This window comes from Plecotus auritus (genome assembly GCF_963455305.1).
Source record: "Plecotus auritus genome assembly, chromosome: 6".
NCBI lineage: Eukaryota > Metazoa > Chordata > Mammalia > Chiroptera > Vespertilionidae > Plecotus > Plecotus auritus.
The window spans coordinates 2122833-2141657 of record NC_137773.1 but is presented as its reverse complement, the minus strand read 5'-3'; the positions used below and the strand labels follow the sequence as shown (position 1 = coordinate 2141657).

At 60.8% G+C, this 18825-nt stretch overlaps 1 protein-coding gene across 1 annotated transcript in view; it reads right to left on the bottom strand.

Moving 5' to 3' along the window:
* The window catches only part of SDK1 (sidekick cell adhesion molecule 1), a gene marked incomplete at its 5' end in the record, with an annotated part of 646035 nt that overhangs the window by 74798 nt on the left and 552412 nt on the right, over positions 1-18825 (bottom strand). Inside the window, 4 exons of the mRNA XM_080672625.1 lie at positions 2730-2921; positions 4529-4627; positions 4854-5046; positions 6641-6756. Of these exons, the coding sequence (XP_080528751.1) occupies positions 2730-2921; positions 4529-4627; positions 4854-5046; positions 6641-6756 (600 nt within the window). The remainder of the gene's footprint in view (positions 1-2729; positions 2922-4528; positions 4628-4853; positions 5047-6640; positions 6757-18825) is intronic.

Below are 18825 nucleotides of genomic sequence, written 5' to 3'. Positions count from 1 at the left end.
TGGGCAGGCCCTGGCCCTGGGCTTCCGGGCCTGGTTTCTGAGACGATGGGTCCAGACCAGGGGTGGGCAAACTTTTTGACACGAGGGCCACCATGGGTTCTTAAACTGGACCGGAGGGCCGGAACAAAAGCATGGATGGAGTGTTTGTGTGAACGAATATAAATTCAAAGTAAAGGAGCGGAGGGGAGAGCAAGAGAACCGGATGGAACAGCCGGATCCGGCCCGTGGGCCGTAGTTTGCCCACGGCTGGTCCAGACGCTCTCCCCACTGCCCGGGTGAGGGGCTCTGGCAGCTAGGTGAAGGGAAGGCGTGGCCTGAGCGAAGCCATCACCTGAGGCTCCCGTGACGAGGGCCTACCCATCGGCAGTCCCTGGGGCGGCAGCGGCAGTGCAGACGGCGGCCCTGAGGCAGGAGCGCAGCCACGCCTGGAGCCGAAGGCTGGCGGAGGAGGGGGAGCCGGTGCCGGAGAGGGAAGGCGTTCTGCGGACGCTTCCTGCTGCCCCGGGCCCGGGAGGCCAGGGTGAGCCGGACCACAGCCCCCAGGGGACCGGTCAGAGCTGGCCCAGGGGGCAGGGACTCGGTGCCCTTCCACGTCTAGTTTGGTGAGCCCCGAGCAGGAGATGTTCACGTCGAAGGCAAGTGACTTCTCTACGCTTCTGGGCCCCCTGGTTCTGCACAGGGTCCCTCAGCCACTAAGGATGTGAGTTTCAAGCACAGCAACATACGTGACCGCCGCTCCATTCTCCTCCGGCCAATGCCAGGGACGGGGGGGCCACCATGCCCACCGCCCAGTACCCCACCACCCCCACCGCCCAGTACCCCACCCCCCAGTGTCCAGTACCCCCCCAGTGTCCAGTACCCCACCCCAGTACTCCACCACCCCTACTGCCCAGTACCCCACCCCAGTACTCTACCCCCAGCGCCCGGTACACTACCCCCCCAGCCCTCAGTACACCACCTCTCCAGTGTCCAGTACCCCACCATCCCCCAGAGCCCAGTACCCCACCATCCCCCAGAGCCCAGTACCCCACCATCCCCCAGAGCCCAGTACCCCACCATCCCCCAGAGCCCAGTACCCCACCATCCCCAGAGCCCAGTACCCCACCCCCCCAGCGCCCAGTACCCCACCATCCCCAGAGCCCAGTACCCCACCCCCCCAGCGCCCAGTACCCCACCCCCTCAGCGCCCAGTACCCCACCCCCCCAGCGCCCAGTATCCCACCATCCCCAGAGCCCAGTACCCCACCCCCCCAGAGCCCAGTACCCCACCATCCCCAGAGCCCAGTATCCTACCCCCCCAGCGCCCAGTACCCCATCCCCCCAGCGCCCAGTACCCCACCACTCCCAGCGCCCAGTATCCCATCCCCAGCGCCCAGTACCCCACCCCCAGGGCCGGCCTGCACCCACCTTCTCTCTCCCTCCCCTGCACCTTTCCTCCCCCCCTTCCCCCACTGCTCCTCTTCTCGTAAACCCGTCTTCCTTGTTTCCGGGGGTGGGGGGGGATGACAGTGGATGCTCCCCCGCGCACGCAGAGGGCTTTCCTGGGAAACAGCCCCCCGGTGGCTGACCACCAACTCCGGCCGCCGGGTTGTGGAGGGAGCCAGCCCAGCCCGTGCTGTGCTCAGCGAAGGCCGGAAGCTGCCCGCTGTGGTTTCCGTGCCTCTAGGCCAGGGGTCGGCAAACCGCGGCTCGCGAGCCACATGCGGCTCTTTGGCCCCTTGAGTGTGGCTCTTCCACAAAACGCCGCGTGCGGACGCGCACGTACAGTGCGATGGAAACTCCGTGGCCCGTGCGCAGAGGTCGGTTTTCGGCCTGGGCGAGTCTATGTTGAAGAAGTGGCGTTGGAACACTCAAGGGGCCAAAGAGCCGCATGTGGCTCGCGAGCCGCGGTTTGCCGACCACTGCTCTAGGGTAACACGCCTTTGCCACGGCAGCCCCCGCGAGGCGTGGCCCCGGCACTCGTCTGGTTAACTAGCCTGTATCTGGGTCTCTGCCCAGTACACCACCCCGCACACCTCCACTTCCCCGGAATCTCCGTGTCCCCCCTTCAGTCCAAATGCCCAGCAGCCCCTGCAGAACTGCTTCCCGGGGTTTGCCGTCCTGCTTCCTGGCAGCTGCCATTCGTTTGGCTCAAACTCAAATTCTTGTAAAATTTCTCTACAGGTTGGGGCTTCTTCTTCGACACCATTTTTTAAAAATAGGTTTTTGTTGATTTCAAAGAGAGGAAGGGAGAGGGAGAGAGAGACAAAAGCATCCATGATGAGAGAGAATCATGGATCAGCTGCCTCCCGCACTCCCCGCACTGGGGATGGAGCCTGCAACCCGGGCATGTGCCCCGACCGGGAATCGAACCGTGACCTCCTGGTTCATAGGTCAACGCTCAACCCCTGAGCCACCTCGGCTGGTGACACCATTCTTAATTTTAACGTCGGCATTTCCTCTCTCTCACACGGCCTGCATTTCCTCTGAGGAGTTCCCCTTCCCGGGAGGGCGGGCCCCAGTCCAGCTCCCTGAGGGGATCCACATCTCCCCTCCCTGCCCATCAGCCACTCCCCCCCGCCCCCACAGAAGAGAGGGGCGTCGTGGTCAGAAGATGCTGGGAAACAGGCCGCAGACGGTCATCCTCCACTTACCCCCACCGTCTCGACACTGGCCCCCCTCGAAGGCGGGTCCCCTCTGAGTGTCAGGACTCCAGGGGGCAGGAGGGGCAGGAGCTGTGCGCTCACTGACCTGGGGGCACGCCCGATGAAATGGTGGACGAGGTGGCCAGGCCGGCGCCCACGGCGGTGAGGGCAGCCACGTCGATGGTGTAGGTGGTGAGCGAAGACAGGCCCTGGATCTTGTACTCGTGCGTCGTGCTGTTGAGCGTGTCTGTGAGCCGAGAGTCGTTTCTCCCGTACACCTCCCAGGAGACCCGGTAGCCTGGGGGGCGGGGGGACAGCAGAGTTGGGGGGCTCCCGGAGCTGAGGGCAGGGGTGGAGGCCGCCCCGTCATCTCCGTGATTTGCAGAGTCTGGGGAGAGGCTGCTGCCCTGGCAAAGTGCACCCCGGAGTCGGGGGGCTCCGTCCCAGGTGCCCCAGAAACCTCCCGCCCCCCTTCAGGCAGCACCACCTGCGTCCCGTCCACGTGATCAGGGACCTGCAGGACAGGAAGCCCGACACGTGGGCACCCTCAGTGCCCGCAGCGTGACGACAGATGGCTGCCAGCCGCTGTGCACGCCTCCCCTTCTCTCCTCAACTTATGGCTGCATCTCGGCCATATTTCCCTTTTTATAAGCTCGTATTTTCACGATGCGCCACCTAACTCGGCACGGTCCTGGGCGGCGCCTAATTTGTGGGCCCGCTGCTCGCGCTCCCCGGGGGTGACGGATGCCGCTTCACTGGGCCAGCGCGTGGCCTTAAAAAGTGGTTCTTTCCCGGCTGCCCAAGCCCCTGAGCGCCCTCCTAGTGAACCCCGACTTCCCTCCGCTCTGCCAGCGGGGCCTCACAGCTGCGATTTATCCACCGGACCCCAGCGTGTGTGGGGCTCAGAGAAAAAGGCCCAGTCGGCCCCTGAGTCCGCCCCTGGGGGGGCTGAGGTTGGGGGGCGCTGGAGGCCCTGCAGAGGGACCGTGATGGGGAGCCGGCCACGGGCAGCCCGAAGCCACTGAAAACGCGGCTCTTCCCTCCCCAGGCAGCAGACTGGGCCATCGAGGGCTCCTTGCCTCCCGGGTGAAAGAGCCAGCACAGCAGGAAGCAGGACTTCCGTGAACAGAGCTCAGCGAGCAGGGTCTCGGGACTTTAATATTTAAAGAAGTTAATATGAGAGGCCGCGGCCTGTCTGCTGACCCTCGGCCCTCTGAGCCCCATGGCTTCCGAGCACGGGCAGGGCTCCAGGGGGGGACACCAGGGTCACAGGCAGAGGGGTGGCCTGTCACGGTGCCCTGTGCTCACCAGAGCTCCCCAAAGCAGCACTGCTGACGCCTGAAGCCTGCTCCTGGCTTCTGGGTCCCTGCCCCAGGCCCCTGCCCCCACCCCCACCCCCGCCCCAGGCCATCCCCCCAGGCCCCTTACCCCCCCCCCCAGGCCCCTGCCACCCCCAGGCCCCTGCCCCCGCCCCTGCCCCAGGCCCCCGCCCCCGCCCCAGGCCACCCCCCACAAGCCCCTGCCCCACCCCAGGCCCCTGCCCCACCCCAGGCCTCCCCCAGGCCCCTGCCCCCCACCAGGCCCCTACTCCAGGCCCCTGCCCCAGCCCCCACCCCAGGCCCCTGCCCCAGCCCCCACCCCAGGCCCCTGCCCCAGCCCCCACCCCAGGCCCCTGCCCCAGGCCCTACTCCAGGCCGTGGGGGTGTGTCCTGACAACAGAGGAGACTGGTCTCCAGCAGGGAACCCCCTAAGGGGCTGGGCTGGCGGTGGCAGGGCCTGGGGTGGGGACGTGCCCTGGCTGCTGGCACACGCAGCCACACACGTGCTCTGGCGGCGTTCTGTCTGAAGGTCACCCCGGCCTGCGGGCGGCAATCCCGTGGCTCCTCCCCGGGGACAGGCGCTCACCTGTGATGATGCCGTTCTTGTCCAGCGGCTCCTGCCAGCTGACCTTGAGGGACGTGTCCAGGATCTCCGTGAAGCTCAGGTGCCCCACAGCTCCTGGCCCTGGCGGGGGGCGGGGGGGGGGGAGCACATCCCTGTCACACTGAGCCCACCCCTCTGGGCAGGCTGTGTGGAGAGCTCTGACTATGAGAGGGGAGTGGCGAGCCACGCAGGAGCTCCCCGATGCCCCGTCTGCGCCTCGCTGCCCCCCGCCCCCGCTCCCCCGCAGCAGCTCTGGTTGCTGCTGCTGAGACCCCGGCGAAGGCCCAGGCGAAGAAGGCGCACTCACTGTCCTCGTGGGTGCGGACGAGCCGGGGCGCGCTGGGGGGCCCGTCGCCGGGCGTGGTGAAGCACAGGGCCGCCGTGAAGTAGGCCGTGAACTTCCTCAGGTGGCTGATGTAGCCGTGGTGCGCTCCGTGGAAGTCCGGCGCGATGGTGACCACAGTGACGGCGTCGGGGGCGTCGGCGGGCCACGCGAGGAGCTGGGGGGAGCGGGTGGGAAAGAGATTCTCTTCAGTCGCACGGCTTCAAGTCTGCACCAGGATTTCATGTGAAATTTACCTCCGACGTCATCATTCAGAGACGTTCTAAACCCGACCTTTGTCACCTCACTGAGAAACACTGAGGTTAAAGAGCTCTCAGCCCGGCCGATGTGGCTCAATGGCTGAGCGTTGACCTATGAACCAGGAGGTCACGGTCAGGTTCATAGGTCGATTCCCAGTCAGGGCACACGCCCGGGTTGCAGGCTCGATCCCCAGCGTGGGGCGTGCGGAGGCAGCCAATCCATGATTCTCTCTCATCATTGATGTTTCTCTCTCTCTCCCTCTCCTTTCCTCTCTGAAATTAAAAAAAATAATAAAAAAGGAGACCTCGTAGATTATTGAGTGCAAACATGGATATGTATATGTGCACAGACGTGGATATGTGTGTGTGCACAGACGTGGATATGTATATGTGCACAGACGTGGATATGTATATGTGCACAAACACGGATATGTATATGTGCACAAACACGGATATGTATATGTGCACAAACGTGGATATGTATGTGTGCACAGACACGGATATGTATATGCGCACACACGTGGATATGTATATGTGCACACACGTGGATATGTATATGTGCACAAACGTGGATATGTATGTGTGCACAGACATGGATATGTATATGTGCACAGACGTGGATATGTATGTGTGCATGTGCACAAACGTGGATATGTATGTGTGCACAGACATGGATATGTATATGTGCACACACGTGGATATGTATATGTGCACAGACATGGATATGTATATGTGCACAGACGTGGATATGTATATGTGCACAGACGTGGATATGTATATGTGCACAGACATGGATATGTATATGTGCACAGACATGGATATGTATGTGTGCACAGACATGGATATGTATATGTGCACACACGTGGATATGTATATGTGCACACACGTGGATATGTATGTGTGCACATGTAAACACAACGTCTTCTTTATCTCATGGCTCAGGCCTGCCCTTCCCTCCACACACACACACACACACACACACACACACACACACACTGCCGGCGTGTGCTCTGACAGCAAGGACACGGACTCCAGCTGTCACTCCCGACCCGGGACAAGGAGCCGCATGCACAGGTGCTTCCCGACAGGCCCGCTGGCTCGGCAATGAGCCCGACGGCGAACAACCGCCGCTGTTCCCAGGTTCTGTCCAGCAGCTTCCCGGACAGGTGCTCAGGACACTGATCACAACTCAAAGGCACTCAGTCTGACATGCGGCAGGGGGGCTGCCCAAGGTTTGGCCACCGTGTGTCCGAGTGACGTTTGGTTCCTGTGGCACCAAACCTTCGGGGTCCCTGGGGCTGGCGGGCGGCCTGCCGCGGGGATGTTTACGTGGGAGGCCTTTCTCAGGGGACACAGCGGTGTCCGGCACCCCCTGCGGAAAGCCAGCCCGAGTTCTGAGCAGCACAGCTGGTGGCAGGACCTGGGGGACCCCCGTGACCCCAGGAGGGGCAGCGGCCTCCTCGCTGACCCCAAGGCCAGGGCCTCCCGGGACAGCCCCGGGCGAGGGCGTACCTTGTATCCCTGGTTGATGCCGTTGATGAACTGCTGGGGCGGGGGGTTCCACAGGAAGCGGATGGTCGTGGAATTCACCGCTTCCGCCTGCACGTTCTGGGGGGGCGCGGTGGGCACTGTGCCAGGCATCGCCATCAGAGACACAGGACCAACAGGAGGCGCAGGAGGGGAGAGATGGGAACACGCTTAGCCGCTGCCCGGCTCACAGGCACTCAGCGCCGAGCGCAGCGGTGGCGAACGTCTCGGGAGGAGCTGGCGCCACGGAGAAGGGAGGCGCCGTTTCTCCTGCGCTGGGCGCGTTCTCCGGGCGTCGGCGGGAAAGGGGCCTGGACCACTGTCCCTGGGGAGCCTTTCCGGGGCCCGAGGTGAGAGCACACCCAGCTTTTTCTGGCTTCTCTTCCTTCCCCGACCCGAGACCAGCCACGGCTCCTGTGGACGTCCCTCCCCGCAGGCGCCCACGCTCCCCGCACTGACCTTCATATGAAACGCATCGCCCCCCCCCCCACGGGCACGGCTGCTTATGCTCTCGGAGGCCACGTGTCTGTCTGTCACCGGGCCCCATTACCATTTCCACTCTTCCTTCCTTTCCGTGATTGAACCCATCATACACCTGCCAGGAGGCCCGCCCCCAGGGAGTCGCAGTCCAGGGAACACCCTCATGCAGCCGAAAGGGCAAGTCTCTGCACCACATACACACACGCACACACACACACACACATGCACACACACACACGTGCGCACACACACGCACGCACGCACACACACGCACAACACACGCACACCACACGCACACACACGCACACACACACGCACACACACGCTGGGCGGGAGGCTTCAGACCGGAGCCTGGCCCAGGCCTGGGGGAAGGCAGGCCTGCGGGAGGGAGGCCCCGAGAAAGGCGCGCTCCCCTGGAGGGGGCAGTGAGCAAAGGCGGGGGATTATGGGAAAGCCCGGTGCTGGGGAGCAAGGGTGCGCGTGGCTGTGGGGGGAGGGGAAGACCAGCGGAGGAAGCAGCCGGCCACGCTGGGTTGCCTCCCACACCAACCATCGGGGTCGATGACGTGTAGGGGGCCGCGGGGGTGAGCGCATTTGGCCAAGGCAGCCCGCACAGCCCAGCACAGGCGGGTTACCGGCTGGATGAAGGCCAGGACCAGCTATGCGGCGTTTAAAGAACCCCCTTGAAACGGGAGACCAAATAGCTCCCAAGCAGAAGAATGGAGAAATACTAAACACAAACACCCCGATTCGGTCTGGAGGGGTCATGTCCACAGGAGGAGAACTAGCCTTCCTGCCCAGGAGGGGAGCTGAGGAGGAAGAGGGAGGTGACGCGATGTGGGGGGACCTATTCACCAGGAAGAGTCCACCTCCTGCACGTGTTACGCAGCGGAACGCAAAATGCCAGGGGCAAAACCGGGAAACATAAAGACGGACACATCGACTGGGCCAGCTGGGAATTTCAAGGCTCTTAAAAAAAACAGACAAAATGAATAGGAGACACAAGACCTGAACCACACAGCCCCACGGAGCAGCTTGACCCACGTGACCTCAGTTTTTAAATCCACCCGCGGACGGCAGGATACGCCTTCTCCTCGGTGCACGTGGGACTGAACCAAGATAGAAAACGCTTAAGCCCCAAACAAACCACCACAAGTTAAAAATAATGCAAATCACAACACGCATGTTTTATGACCCCCCCCCGCCCAAAGAATCAAACTGGAAATTAATAACAGGAAGACTGTGGAAATTCCCTAGATATTTGGCAATGAAGCAATGCACTTCAAAATAACCGCGAGTACGGGAGGAAGTCACATGGAAAATTAAAAAGCACTTCCAGTTGAATGAAAATGAAAACTCAACATGTCAACATTCATGGGGTGCAGAGGTGTTAGAGGGAAGTTTATAGCATCTAAATGTTTACCTTATAATCTAAGATTCCCCCTTAAGAATGTGTAACAGTTAATTAAACCCCAAACAAGCTGATTCCAAGGGAATGGTAAAAAAAAAAAAAAAAAAAAAAAGAGCATAAATAAATGAAATTAAATTAGAAAAATAATAGAGAACACCAACAAAATCAAAAGCTGATTCTTTAAAACATAAATAAGCCTTGAGCCAGACTGGTCAGGAATAAGGGAGAAACCACCTATGACCAGTATCACCGATATCAGGAAACACCTCTCCAATCCCATGATGTCACAAGAGGAGAGTACCTTTCGTACATCTTCAGGTTCAGAAATTCAACCATTTGGACGGGGTGGACAAATTCCTGAAAAGAGACTCACTTACAAAATCTACTCAAGAAGAAATCGACAACCTAAGGTGTCCCTAGCTAATAAATATCTGAATATGCAATTAAAACCTCCCAACAAAAAACTCTAAGCTCATCAGCTTCACTGGTGAGTTCTACCAAACACGTGAAGGGACAATAAAAGCAATTCACCCCAATCAGAAAGAGACACGGTGTGGACACGGGAGGCAGTGGTTAGACAAGAAAACTGCAGACCCGTGTCCCTCACGGACACAGGTGCAAAAATGCTCAATAAACCACCGGGAAATCAAATTCCACGATATGTAAAAATCGTAACTGATCCTGACCAAGCGGGGTCTCTCTTACAAATGCTAGGCTGGTTCAACAGCCAAAGATATTCATCAGGGTACTTCGCCATGTGAACAGAATGAAGGAGAAAATGTGATCATCCTAATAGATTTAGGAAAAGCACTGGATAGAATTTAACGTCCAATACTGACTTTTCAAGACGCTCCCAGCGAAGCAGAAAATGACGAACCCTGATAGAGGGGCCTATAACGCCGCGGCAACCCCGTAGTTAAGATGAAAGAACGGGGTGCTTCCACCGTAAGATCAGGGACAAAGCCAAGATGGTGCTCTGACTATTCCTTTTCTGGAAGTGCAAGCCAGCGCAAGGAAAGGAAGTAACAGGCATAAAGGCTGACAAAGAAAAAAAACAAACACAAAAAGCCTCTTTCTATACACACATACAATGGTCCGTGAAGAACAGGTAGTCAAAAGTCAATTGTAGCCCGGCCGGTGTGGCTCAGGGGTTGAGCGGTGACCTATGAACCAGGAGGTCACGGTTCGATTCCTGGTCAGGGCACAGGCCTGGGTTTCGGGCTTGATCCCCAGTAGGGGGCGTGCAGGAGTCAGCCGATCCATGAGTCTCTCTTATCATTGACGTTTCTATCTCGTTCTCCCTTTCCCTTCCTCTCTGAAATCAATGAAAACTATTTTTAAAAAGGTCAATTGTATTTCTAAACATGAGCAACGAAGAACTGGAAATGAAAATGACTAAGTCAATACCATTTAAAATACCAACGAAAACATGAAACAGACGTAAATTTAACCAGCTGCATGCAATAGCTGGATGCTAAACGCTTCAAACAAGCAAGACCCAAGCAAATGGAGAGTCACAGCATGCTAACGGATTGGGGCACAACCGAACCAAGACGTCAGTTCCCCCCAAACCGGTCTCCGGTGTGAATGCCACTCTCACCAACGCGGTCGCTAGGAGCTTTTAGAGATTGGTAAGTTGACTTTAAAATTTATAGGGAAAAGTAAAGTTATTAAATAGACAAAACAATTCTGAAAAAGAACAAAACTACACAGCCGTCAGTCCATGAAGTCAATACGAACTATAAACCTACAGCAAAAATTAAACAGTCACTGCAGGAAAGACAGACACGCGGACCAAGGAGGAAAGCACCCACGTGTGTACCAGCTGGTGCACCAGGGCAGTGCCCGGAGGAAGGATGCCCTTGTAACAACGGTGCTGGGAAGAAAGGCTGTCCATATGCAAAACCCCATTGGATCCACACCTCATGCCTTATCAGAGACTAGCCCTCCTCACTACCTAGGAAATTCCAGAATCCTCTGCCCTTGTGGTCCCCCCATCAGAGCTCACGGAGGCTCCGCCCCAATCAGAGGACACACCTCCCTGCAATGCATCCTGTACTGGAGCCCTTGAGGCCGAAAGGGCTCAACTACAGCGGTTATGGGTCTCTAGGCCTCTGAGCAAGGACAGGGCTCAGCAGGGTGGTTATAGGACCCTACCCCTCTGAGCAAGGACCCTACCCCTCTGAGCAAGGACGGGGCTCAGCCGGGTGGTTATAGGACCCTACCCCTCTGAGCAAGGATAGGGCTCAGCTTACAGCGGTTACAGGACCCTACCCCTCTGAGCAAGGACGGGGCTCAGCCGGGCGGTTATAGGACCCTACCCCTCTGAGCAAGGACAGGGCTCAGCTTACAGCGGTTACAGGACCCTACGCCTCTGAGCAAGGACGGGGCTCAGCTGGGCAGTTACAGGACCCTATGTCTCTGAGCAAGGACGGGGCTCAGCAGGGCGGTTACAGGACCCTACCCCTCTGAGCAAGGACAGGGCTCAGCTGGGCAGTTACAGGACCCTACTCCTCTGAGCAAGGACAGGGCTCAGCAGGGCGGTTACAGGACCCTACCCCTCTGAGCAAGGACAGGGCTCAGCAGGGCGGTTACAGGACCCTACTCCTCTGAGCAAGGACAGGGCTCAGCTTACAGCGGTTACAGGACCCTACGCCTCTGAGCAAGGACAGGGCTCAGCTTACAGTGGTTATAGGACCCTACGCCTCTGAGCAAGGACAGGGCTCAGCCGGGCGGTTATAGGACCCTACCCCTCTGAGCAAGGACAGGGCTCAGCTTACAGCGGTTACAGGACCCTACCCCTCTGAGCAAGGACAGGGCTCAGCTGGGCGGTTATAGGACCCTACGCCTCTGAGCAAGGACAGGGCTCAGCAGGGCGGTTACAGGACCCTACCCCTCTGAGCAAGGACAGGGCTCAGCTTACAGCGGTTACAGGACTCTATGCCTCTGAGCAAGGACAGGGCTCAGCTTACAGCGGTTATAGGACCCTACGCCTCTGAGCAAGGACAGGGCTCAGCCGGGCGGTTACAGGACCCTAACCCTCTGAGCAAGGACAGGGCTCAGCAGGGCGGTTACAGGACCCTACTCCTCTGAGCAAGGACAGGGCTCAGCAGGGCGGTTACAGGACCCTACCCCTCTGAGCAAGGACAGGGCTCAGCAGGGCGGTTACAGGACCCTACTCCTCTGAGCAAGGACAGGGCTCAGCTTACAGCGGTTACAGGACCCTACGCCTCTGAGCAAGGACAGGGCTCAGCTTACAGTGGTTATAGGACCCTACGCCTCTGAGCAAGGACAGGGCTCAGCCGGGCGGTTATAGGACCCTACCCCTCTGAGCAAGGACAGGGCTCAGCTTACAGCGGTTACAGGACCCTACGCCTCTGAGCAAGGACAGGGCTCAGCTGGGCGGTTATAGGACCCTACGCCTCTGAGCAAGGACAGGGCTCAGCCGGGCGGTTATAGGACCCTACCCCTCTGAGCAAGGACAGGGCTCAGCTTACAGCGGTTACAGGACTCTATGCCTCTGAGCAAGGACAGGGCTCAGCTTACAGCGGTTATAGGACCCTACGCCTCTGAGCAAGGACAGGGCTCAGCCGGGCGGTTACAGGACCCTAACCCTCTGAGCAAGGACAGGGCTCAGCAGGGCGGTTACAGGACCCTACTCCTCTGAGCAAGGACAGGGCTCAGCAGGGCGGTTACAGGACCCTACGCCTCTGAGCAAGGACGGGGCTCAGCAGGGTGGTTACAGGACCCTACGCCTCTGAGCAAGGACAGGGCTCAGCAGGACGGTTACAGGACCCTACTCCTCTGAGCAAGGACAGGGCTCAGCCGGGCGGTTACAGGACCCTACCCCTCTGAGCAAGGACAGGGCTCAGCAGGGTGGTTACAGGACCCTACTCCTCTGAGCAAGGACAGGGCTCAGCAGGGCGGTTACAGGACCCTACGCCTCTGAGCAAGGATGGGGCTCAGCAGGGTGGTTACAGGACCCTACGCCTCTGAGCAAGGACAGGGCTCAGCAGGACGGTTACAGGACCCTACTCCTCTGAGCAAGGACAGGGCTCAGCCGGGCGGTTACAGGACCCTACCCCTCTGAGCAAGGACAGGGCTCAGCAGGGTGGTTACAGGACCCTACTCCTCTGAGCAAGGACAGGGCTCAGCAGGGCGGTTACAGGACCCTACCCCTCTGAGCAAGGACGGGGCTCAGCAGGGCGGTTACAGGACCCTACTCCTCTGAGCAAGGACAGGGCTCAGCTTACAGCAGTTACAGGACCCTACGCCTCTGAGCAAGGACAGGGCTCAGCTTACAGTGGTTATAGGACCCTACGCCTCTGAGCAAGGACAGGGCTCAGCCGGGCGGTTATAGGACCCTACCCCTCTGAGCAAGGACAGGGCTCAGCTTACAGCGGTTACAGGACCCTACGCCTCTGAGCAAGGACAGGGCTCAGGTGGGCGGTTATAGGACCCTACGCCTCTGAGCAAGGACAGGGCTCAGCCGGGCGGTTATAGGACCCTACCCCTCTGAGCAAGGACAGGGCTCAGCTTACAGCGGTTACAGGACTCTATGCCTCTGAGCAAGGACAGGGCTCAGCTTACAGCGGTTATAGGACCCTACGCCTCTGAGCAAGGACAGGGCTCAGCCGGGCGGTTACAGGACCCTAACCCTCTGAGCAAGGACAGGGCTCAGCAGGGCGGTTACAGGACCCTACTCCTCTGAGCAAGGACAGGGCTCAGCAGGGCGGTTACAGGACCCTACGCCTCTGAGCAAGGACGGGGCTCAGCAGGGTGGTTACAGGACCCTACGCCTCTGAGCAAGGACAGGGCTCAGCAGGACGGTTACAGGACCCTACTCCTCTGAGCAAGGACAGGGCTCAGCCGGGCGGTTACAGGACCCTACCCCTCTGAGCAAGGACAGGGCTCAGCAGGGTGGTTACAGGACCCTACTCCTCTGAGCAAGGACAGGGCTCAGCAGGGCGGTTACAGGACCCTACGCCTCTGAGCAAGGACGGGGCTCAGCAGGGTGGTTACAGGACCCTACGCCTCTGAGCAAGGACAGGGCTCAGCAGGACGGTTACAGGACCCTACTCCTCTGAGCAAGGACAGGGCTCAGCCGGGCGGTTACAGGACCCTACCCCTCTGAGCAAGGACAGGGCTCAGCAGGGTGGTTACAGGACCCTACTCCTCTGAGCAAGGACAGGGCTCAGCAGGGCGGTTACAGGACCCTACCCCTCTGAGCAAGGACGGGGCTCAGCAGGGCGGTTACAGGACCCTACTCCTCTGAGCAAGGACAGGGCTCAGCTTACAGCAGTTACAGGACCCTACGCCTCTGAGCAAGGACAGGGCTCAGCTTACAGTGGTTATAGGACCCTACGCCTCTGAGCAAGGACAGGGCTCAGCCGGGCGGTTATAGGACCCTACCCCTCTGAGCAAGGACAGGGCTCAGCTTACAGCGGTTACAGGACCCTACGCCTCTGAGCAAGGACAGGGCTCAGCTGGGCGGTTATAGGACCCTACGCCTCTGAGCAAGGACAGGGCTCAGCAGGGCGGTTACAGGACCCTACCCCTCTGAGCAAGGACAGGGCTCAGCTTACAGCGGTTACAGGACTCTATGCCTCTGAGCAAGGACAGGGCTCAGCTTACAGCGGTTATAGGACCCTACGCCTCTGAGCAAGGACAGGGCTCAGCCGGGCGGTTACAGGACCCTAACCCTCTGAGCAAGGACAGGGCTCAGCAGGGCGGTTACAGGACCCTACTCCTCTGAGCAAGGACAGGGCTCAGCAGGGCGGTTACAGGACCCTACCCCTCTGAGCAAGGACAGGGCTCAGCAGGGCGGTTACAGGACCCTACGCCTCTGAGCAAGGACAGGGCTCAGCAGGAAGGTTACAGGACCCTACTCCTCTGAGCAAGGACAGGGCTCAGCCGGGCGGTTACAGGACCCTACCCCTCTGAGCAAGGACAGGGCTCAGCAGGGTGGTTACAGGACCCTACTCCTCTGAGCAAGGACAGGGCTCAGCAGGGCAGTTACAGGACCCTACGCCTCTGAGCAAGGACAGGGCTCAGCAGGGCGGTTACAGGACCCTATGCCTCTGAGCAACAACAGGGCTCAGCAGGCGGACCAGTGTTCACAGAGGGCTTGTCCCCTAGGCCTGAGCAGGAAGCCGTCTGCCTGTGGCTTGGAATCAGGAATCAGGCCTCAGGGACATTTTCTGTGATAATTAGCATTTTTAAAAAATATTTTTATTGATTTCAGAGAGAGGAAGGGAGAGGGTGAGAGAAACATCCATGATGAGAATCATGAATCGGCTACCTCCTGCACGGCCCCCACAGGGATGGAGTTAGCAACCCGGGCAGGTGCCCTGACTGGGAAAGGAACCGTGACCTGGTTCGTAGGTCAACGCTCACCCACTGAGCCCCACGGCAGGCTGTGATAATTAGCATTTAAAGCACCACCTTCCCACCCCCCCCAGGCCGCGAAGGTAAGGTGACCATGTGCTCTGGGGTTCTCCTTGTGCAGAAAGCCCCATTCCCACAAGGTAATGGGTGCCCCGGGCGGAACCCGGCGTGTCCCACACAGCCACGCCCCTGGACACGGGCTCATTCTCTCCGGCAGGGATGGGCGCTCCAGTGGGAGCTCCCAGCGCTCACGGCCCCGCGAGGACACGACAGGAAACCACAGCAGGTGTGGACACAGGAGGCAGGTGTGGACACGGGAGGCAGGTGTGGACACGGGAGGCAGGTGTGGACACGGGAGGCAGGTGTGGACACGGGAGGCAGGTGTGGACACGGGAGTTAGCAGTGACCCTTTGCCCTGAGATGGGAGCTGGTGGCGTGGCGAGTAGGAGACACCACAGGGCAGGGGGCACCTCCGACGGGTTGCACGTGGGCCAGAGACGGACATCATTGCGGAGAAGCAAACCGTCGTGCGATGTCATTTGTGTCCCATCGAGGGTGTCCCGCGAGGGGACGAGACGGGAGCTCACAGTCCGAGTGCCTGCTCGTCTGTAACCCGCTCTCAGACACCTTTCCGAGCCCGAGGGAACGCTAGCGGCGCTGACGTTTCGGAAAGTGGATAACCCAACGTTTCCTCCGTTTCCTTGGGCATAGGAAAGGCGCCCCTTCCCTGGGGAGGTAATGTTCGCAACCAGAACAGACCCTCACAGCACAAAACGCCTGCTACAGGAAGAGGCGTGAGGAACAAAACCGGGAAGGAACGAGAGCCGGGCGTGCGCACAGCGGCCATTTCCAGGGCCATCTGTCCTGGCCCCTCGGGGAGCCGGCGTCCTGTCTCCGTGGACGTGTTGGGGGGAGGAGCCCGCAGTCCGCGCGGCCTGCGGGGAGGGCGGCGGCCACGGCGATGCCCACGTGCTCCCCGCGCAGGCTCTTCACCTGCCCTCGCCCCGGCCACGCGTTCCTTCCTGTGGCTTCAGCACGAGCCCGACAGCTGGCAGCAAAAAGGGAACTTGAAACCGGTTTGGCTCAGTGGATAGAGCGTCGGCCTGCGGACTGAAAGGTCCCGGGTTCGATTCCGGTCAAGGGCATGTACCTTGGTTGCGGGCATTTCCCAGTGGGAGGTGTGCAGGAGGCAGCTGATCGATGTTTCTCTCTCATCGATGTTTCTAACTCTCTATCCCTCTCCTTTCCTCTCTGTAAAAAATCAATAAAATATATTTAAAAAAAAAAAAAAAAAAAAGGGAACTCAGGACCCAGACACGGCCCCTCCCGAACCTGAGCGCGCAGGAGCGCGTGTCCATGACGGGGAGCGGCCGCGCTGGGGCAGGAGGAAAGGCCCGGTGAGAGCGGGCGGTCGGCGGGCGAAACGACGCCCCAGGGCCTCCTCCACGGGACCCAGGGCGCACGGCTTCCCGGCTCCCGGAGCGACGGGAACGGAATTCTCTAGAACACAGATTTCCCGTCTCAGCTGGGGAATCACAAGGGGGATTGGACAGGCTGGTCCGATCCGCTGGGGTTTCAGGCGACAGAAGGGACCTTCCCTTGCGCCCCCGGAAAGCGCTTCGGCTGGACGTGTGTTCGCGTTTCGCTGCTCGATTCGTAGGTCGATGTGTCACGTTTTAGAAAGCGGGGCGGAAAGGCCACGAGGCCCCGCGGGGAAGATGCAGTCCTGGGATCGGCGGCCACGGTAACAGGGGGAGGGGGAGGGGAGGGGGCGTGGAAGGTCCGGGGTGAGGCCGTGCACATCACACAGTCCCTGCGTCCGGGGTCCAGGCCCAGCATGTGCTCCCCGCGGCAGACCCGCACTTCTCTCCCCGTGGAGACGGGGCTGCGACAGGCGGAGGAGTGTCAGGCTGCTCAGGCTCCATGGCCCACGTGCTGCCCTGAGGCAGGAAAAGGGGCTCAGCTCCCGCGGAGAGAGCCCCGCTGAGCCCAAACCGCCCAGGAGCGCGAGGCTGCGATGCCCGCGTGCCCTCCGCTGTCCTCGCGGCCGGCCCCCTGGGCACCACCGAGCGACACCCACCGAACGGGAGTGAGTGGGCCCCGCAGGCTCTCCCGGTGTCCAGCACCTTCGGGAAGGAGCTACGTCCCCAGAGCCCATCCGAGTCCAGATACAAGCGCTCTCACCCCCCACGGCTGGAGCGTGCGCGGGGCGGAGGGTGGGGACGGCGAGGCGGCTGCACGGGCTGCCTCTCCGAGGCCGTGGTCCCCGAGGGACCCCCGGGCCGCGCTCACACGCGTCCAGGTGGCTGCGCCCTGGGCTGCGAGTGCTCAGCTCAGGAGGCCCCTCCCTCCGACATGCGAATGAGGAATAAAACCGGGAAGAAACGAGGACTAAAACGCGGCTTTTGATGACTCCGTTTCCAGGGCGGCTCGGCCTCAGGCTCCCCCAGCATCAGCGCTAATGGCCGCGGGACACCGGCACGCACACGGCTTTCCGGCCGCAACGGAGTGCTCGGCTCTTGTCCCGACAGACCCCCGCGGGCGGTGGGGCTGGGCTGCGCCCCGAGGAGCTGTGGGGTCCCGTTTCTGCCTATCCCAACGCGGGGATGGGGGTGGCGAGGGCTCCAGGCACGCTGCAGGCGCCGCATGGGGCAGCCTCGCACGAGCTCATACCCAGGAATTGTTTGTCCTCGGGGCGGAAAGGGGGGCGCGGAGCGGGAGCCACCACCCAGCCGCTGGCCCGGGGCGATGTGGCTGAAACCTGCTCTGAAGTCGCACTGACACCGGGGCTGCCGACCAGGAGTCCAGTGCTGTCACTCGCTGGCCACGTGGTCTCAGCCCAGCCACACTTGAGTCAGACCCTTACGGGTAAATTCCAAAGGAAACTGCCCTGCCCTCTCTTAGACACTGCACCATCGCCACCCGGACCCTGGGCCCTCACCCTCCTCACGGCAGCATCAGAGCTGGGGCCTCGTCACCTCACAGCCGAACTGTCCCTCTTTTCTCCCTGGAGCCGCCGCCACTGTCGGCTCCCCTCCCGCTGCCCGTCCCCACGACGGGTTCCTTTGCCTGACACCGCAGTCACCGCGTCACTCGTGGCTCTGAATCGTCAATGGTCCCCGATGCCAACTGAGTAAAGGCCACTCTGCAGCCTCGACGCCGTCTCCGTCGGGGGCCGCCTGCTCTGTCCTGTGTGGACGCCACCGCGCGGGGTCGGCGCGGCATCCCGGGCACAGCCGCAGGGCCACTCACGGCGTCTTCGTCGCTGCGTGCCTGCAGGCTCACTGCTCTCGCCTGGCCCAGGCTGCCTGAAGCGGACACGCGCGTTCCTGGTGTCCGGCCTCCTCCCTCTCCAGTGGTGCGTGAGGCCGCTCGCGGTGGACGGCCCCTGCCTGCCTCGCCGGGGGGACATTCCCGCTCGGCACCGGGAATGCGGAGCGAAGGCTCCTGATTTTTAGGGGGGATTGACGCTGGCCTCCGGGATGACAGCGGCAGCCGATCAGTAAGGGAAGACGACAGCAGCGTGTGGCTTCAGGGACCATTAGGTCCCGGCCGTGGTTCGGGGAGAGGAGTGGGCAGTGAGAAACCTTGTCACGTGAAAAAGGTCGAGGCCTGGAGCAGTAAAAATGCCTGCGCCGGTGAGATCACACCTGCGCGCGGGGAGAGGGCACGGACGGGGGTGAGACTCCCGGGCAAGGGTCTGGCGGCCGGGCACGCGCAGCTGCGTCGATAGAGGGTCTGTTTAGTACCGAGGGCACCGGCAGGGAGCACTGTGTTGGCCCGCGCCCAGCGCCTCCCGGGCCGAGCCGGGGCCTCCTGGGCCGAGCTGGGGCCTCCCGGGCCGAGCCGGGGCCTCCCGGGCCGAGCTGGGGCCTCCCGGGCTGAGCTGCGG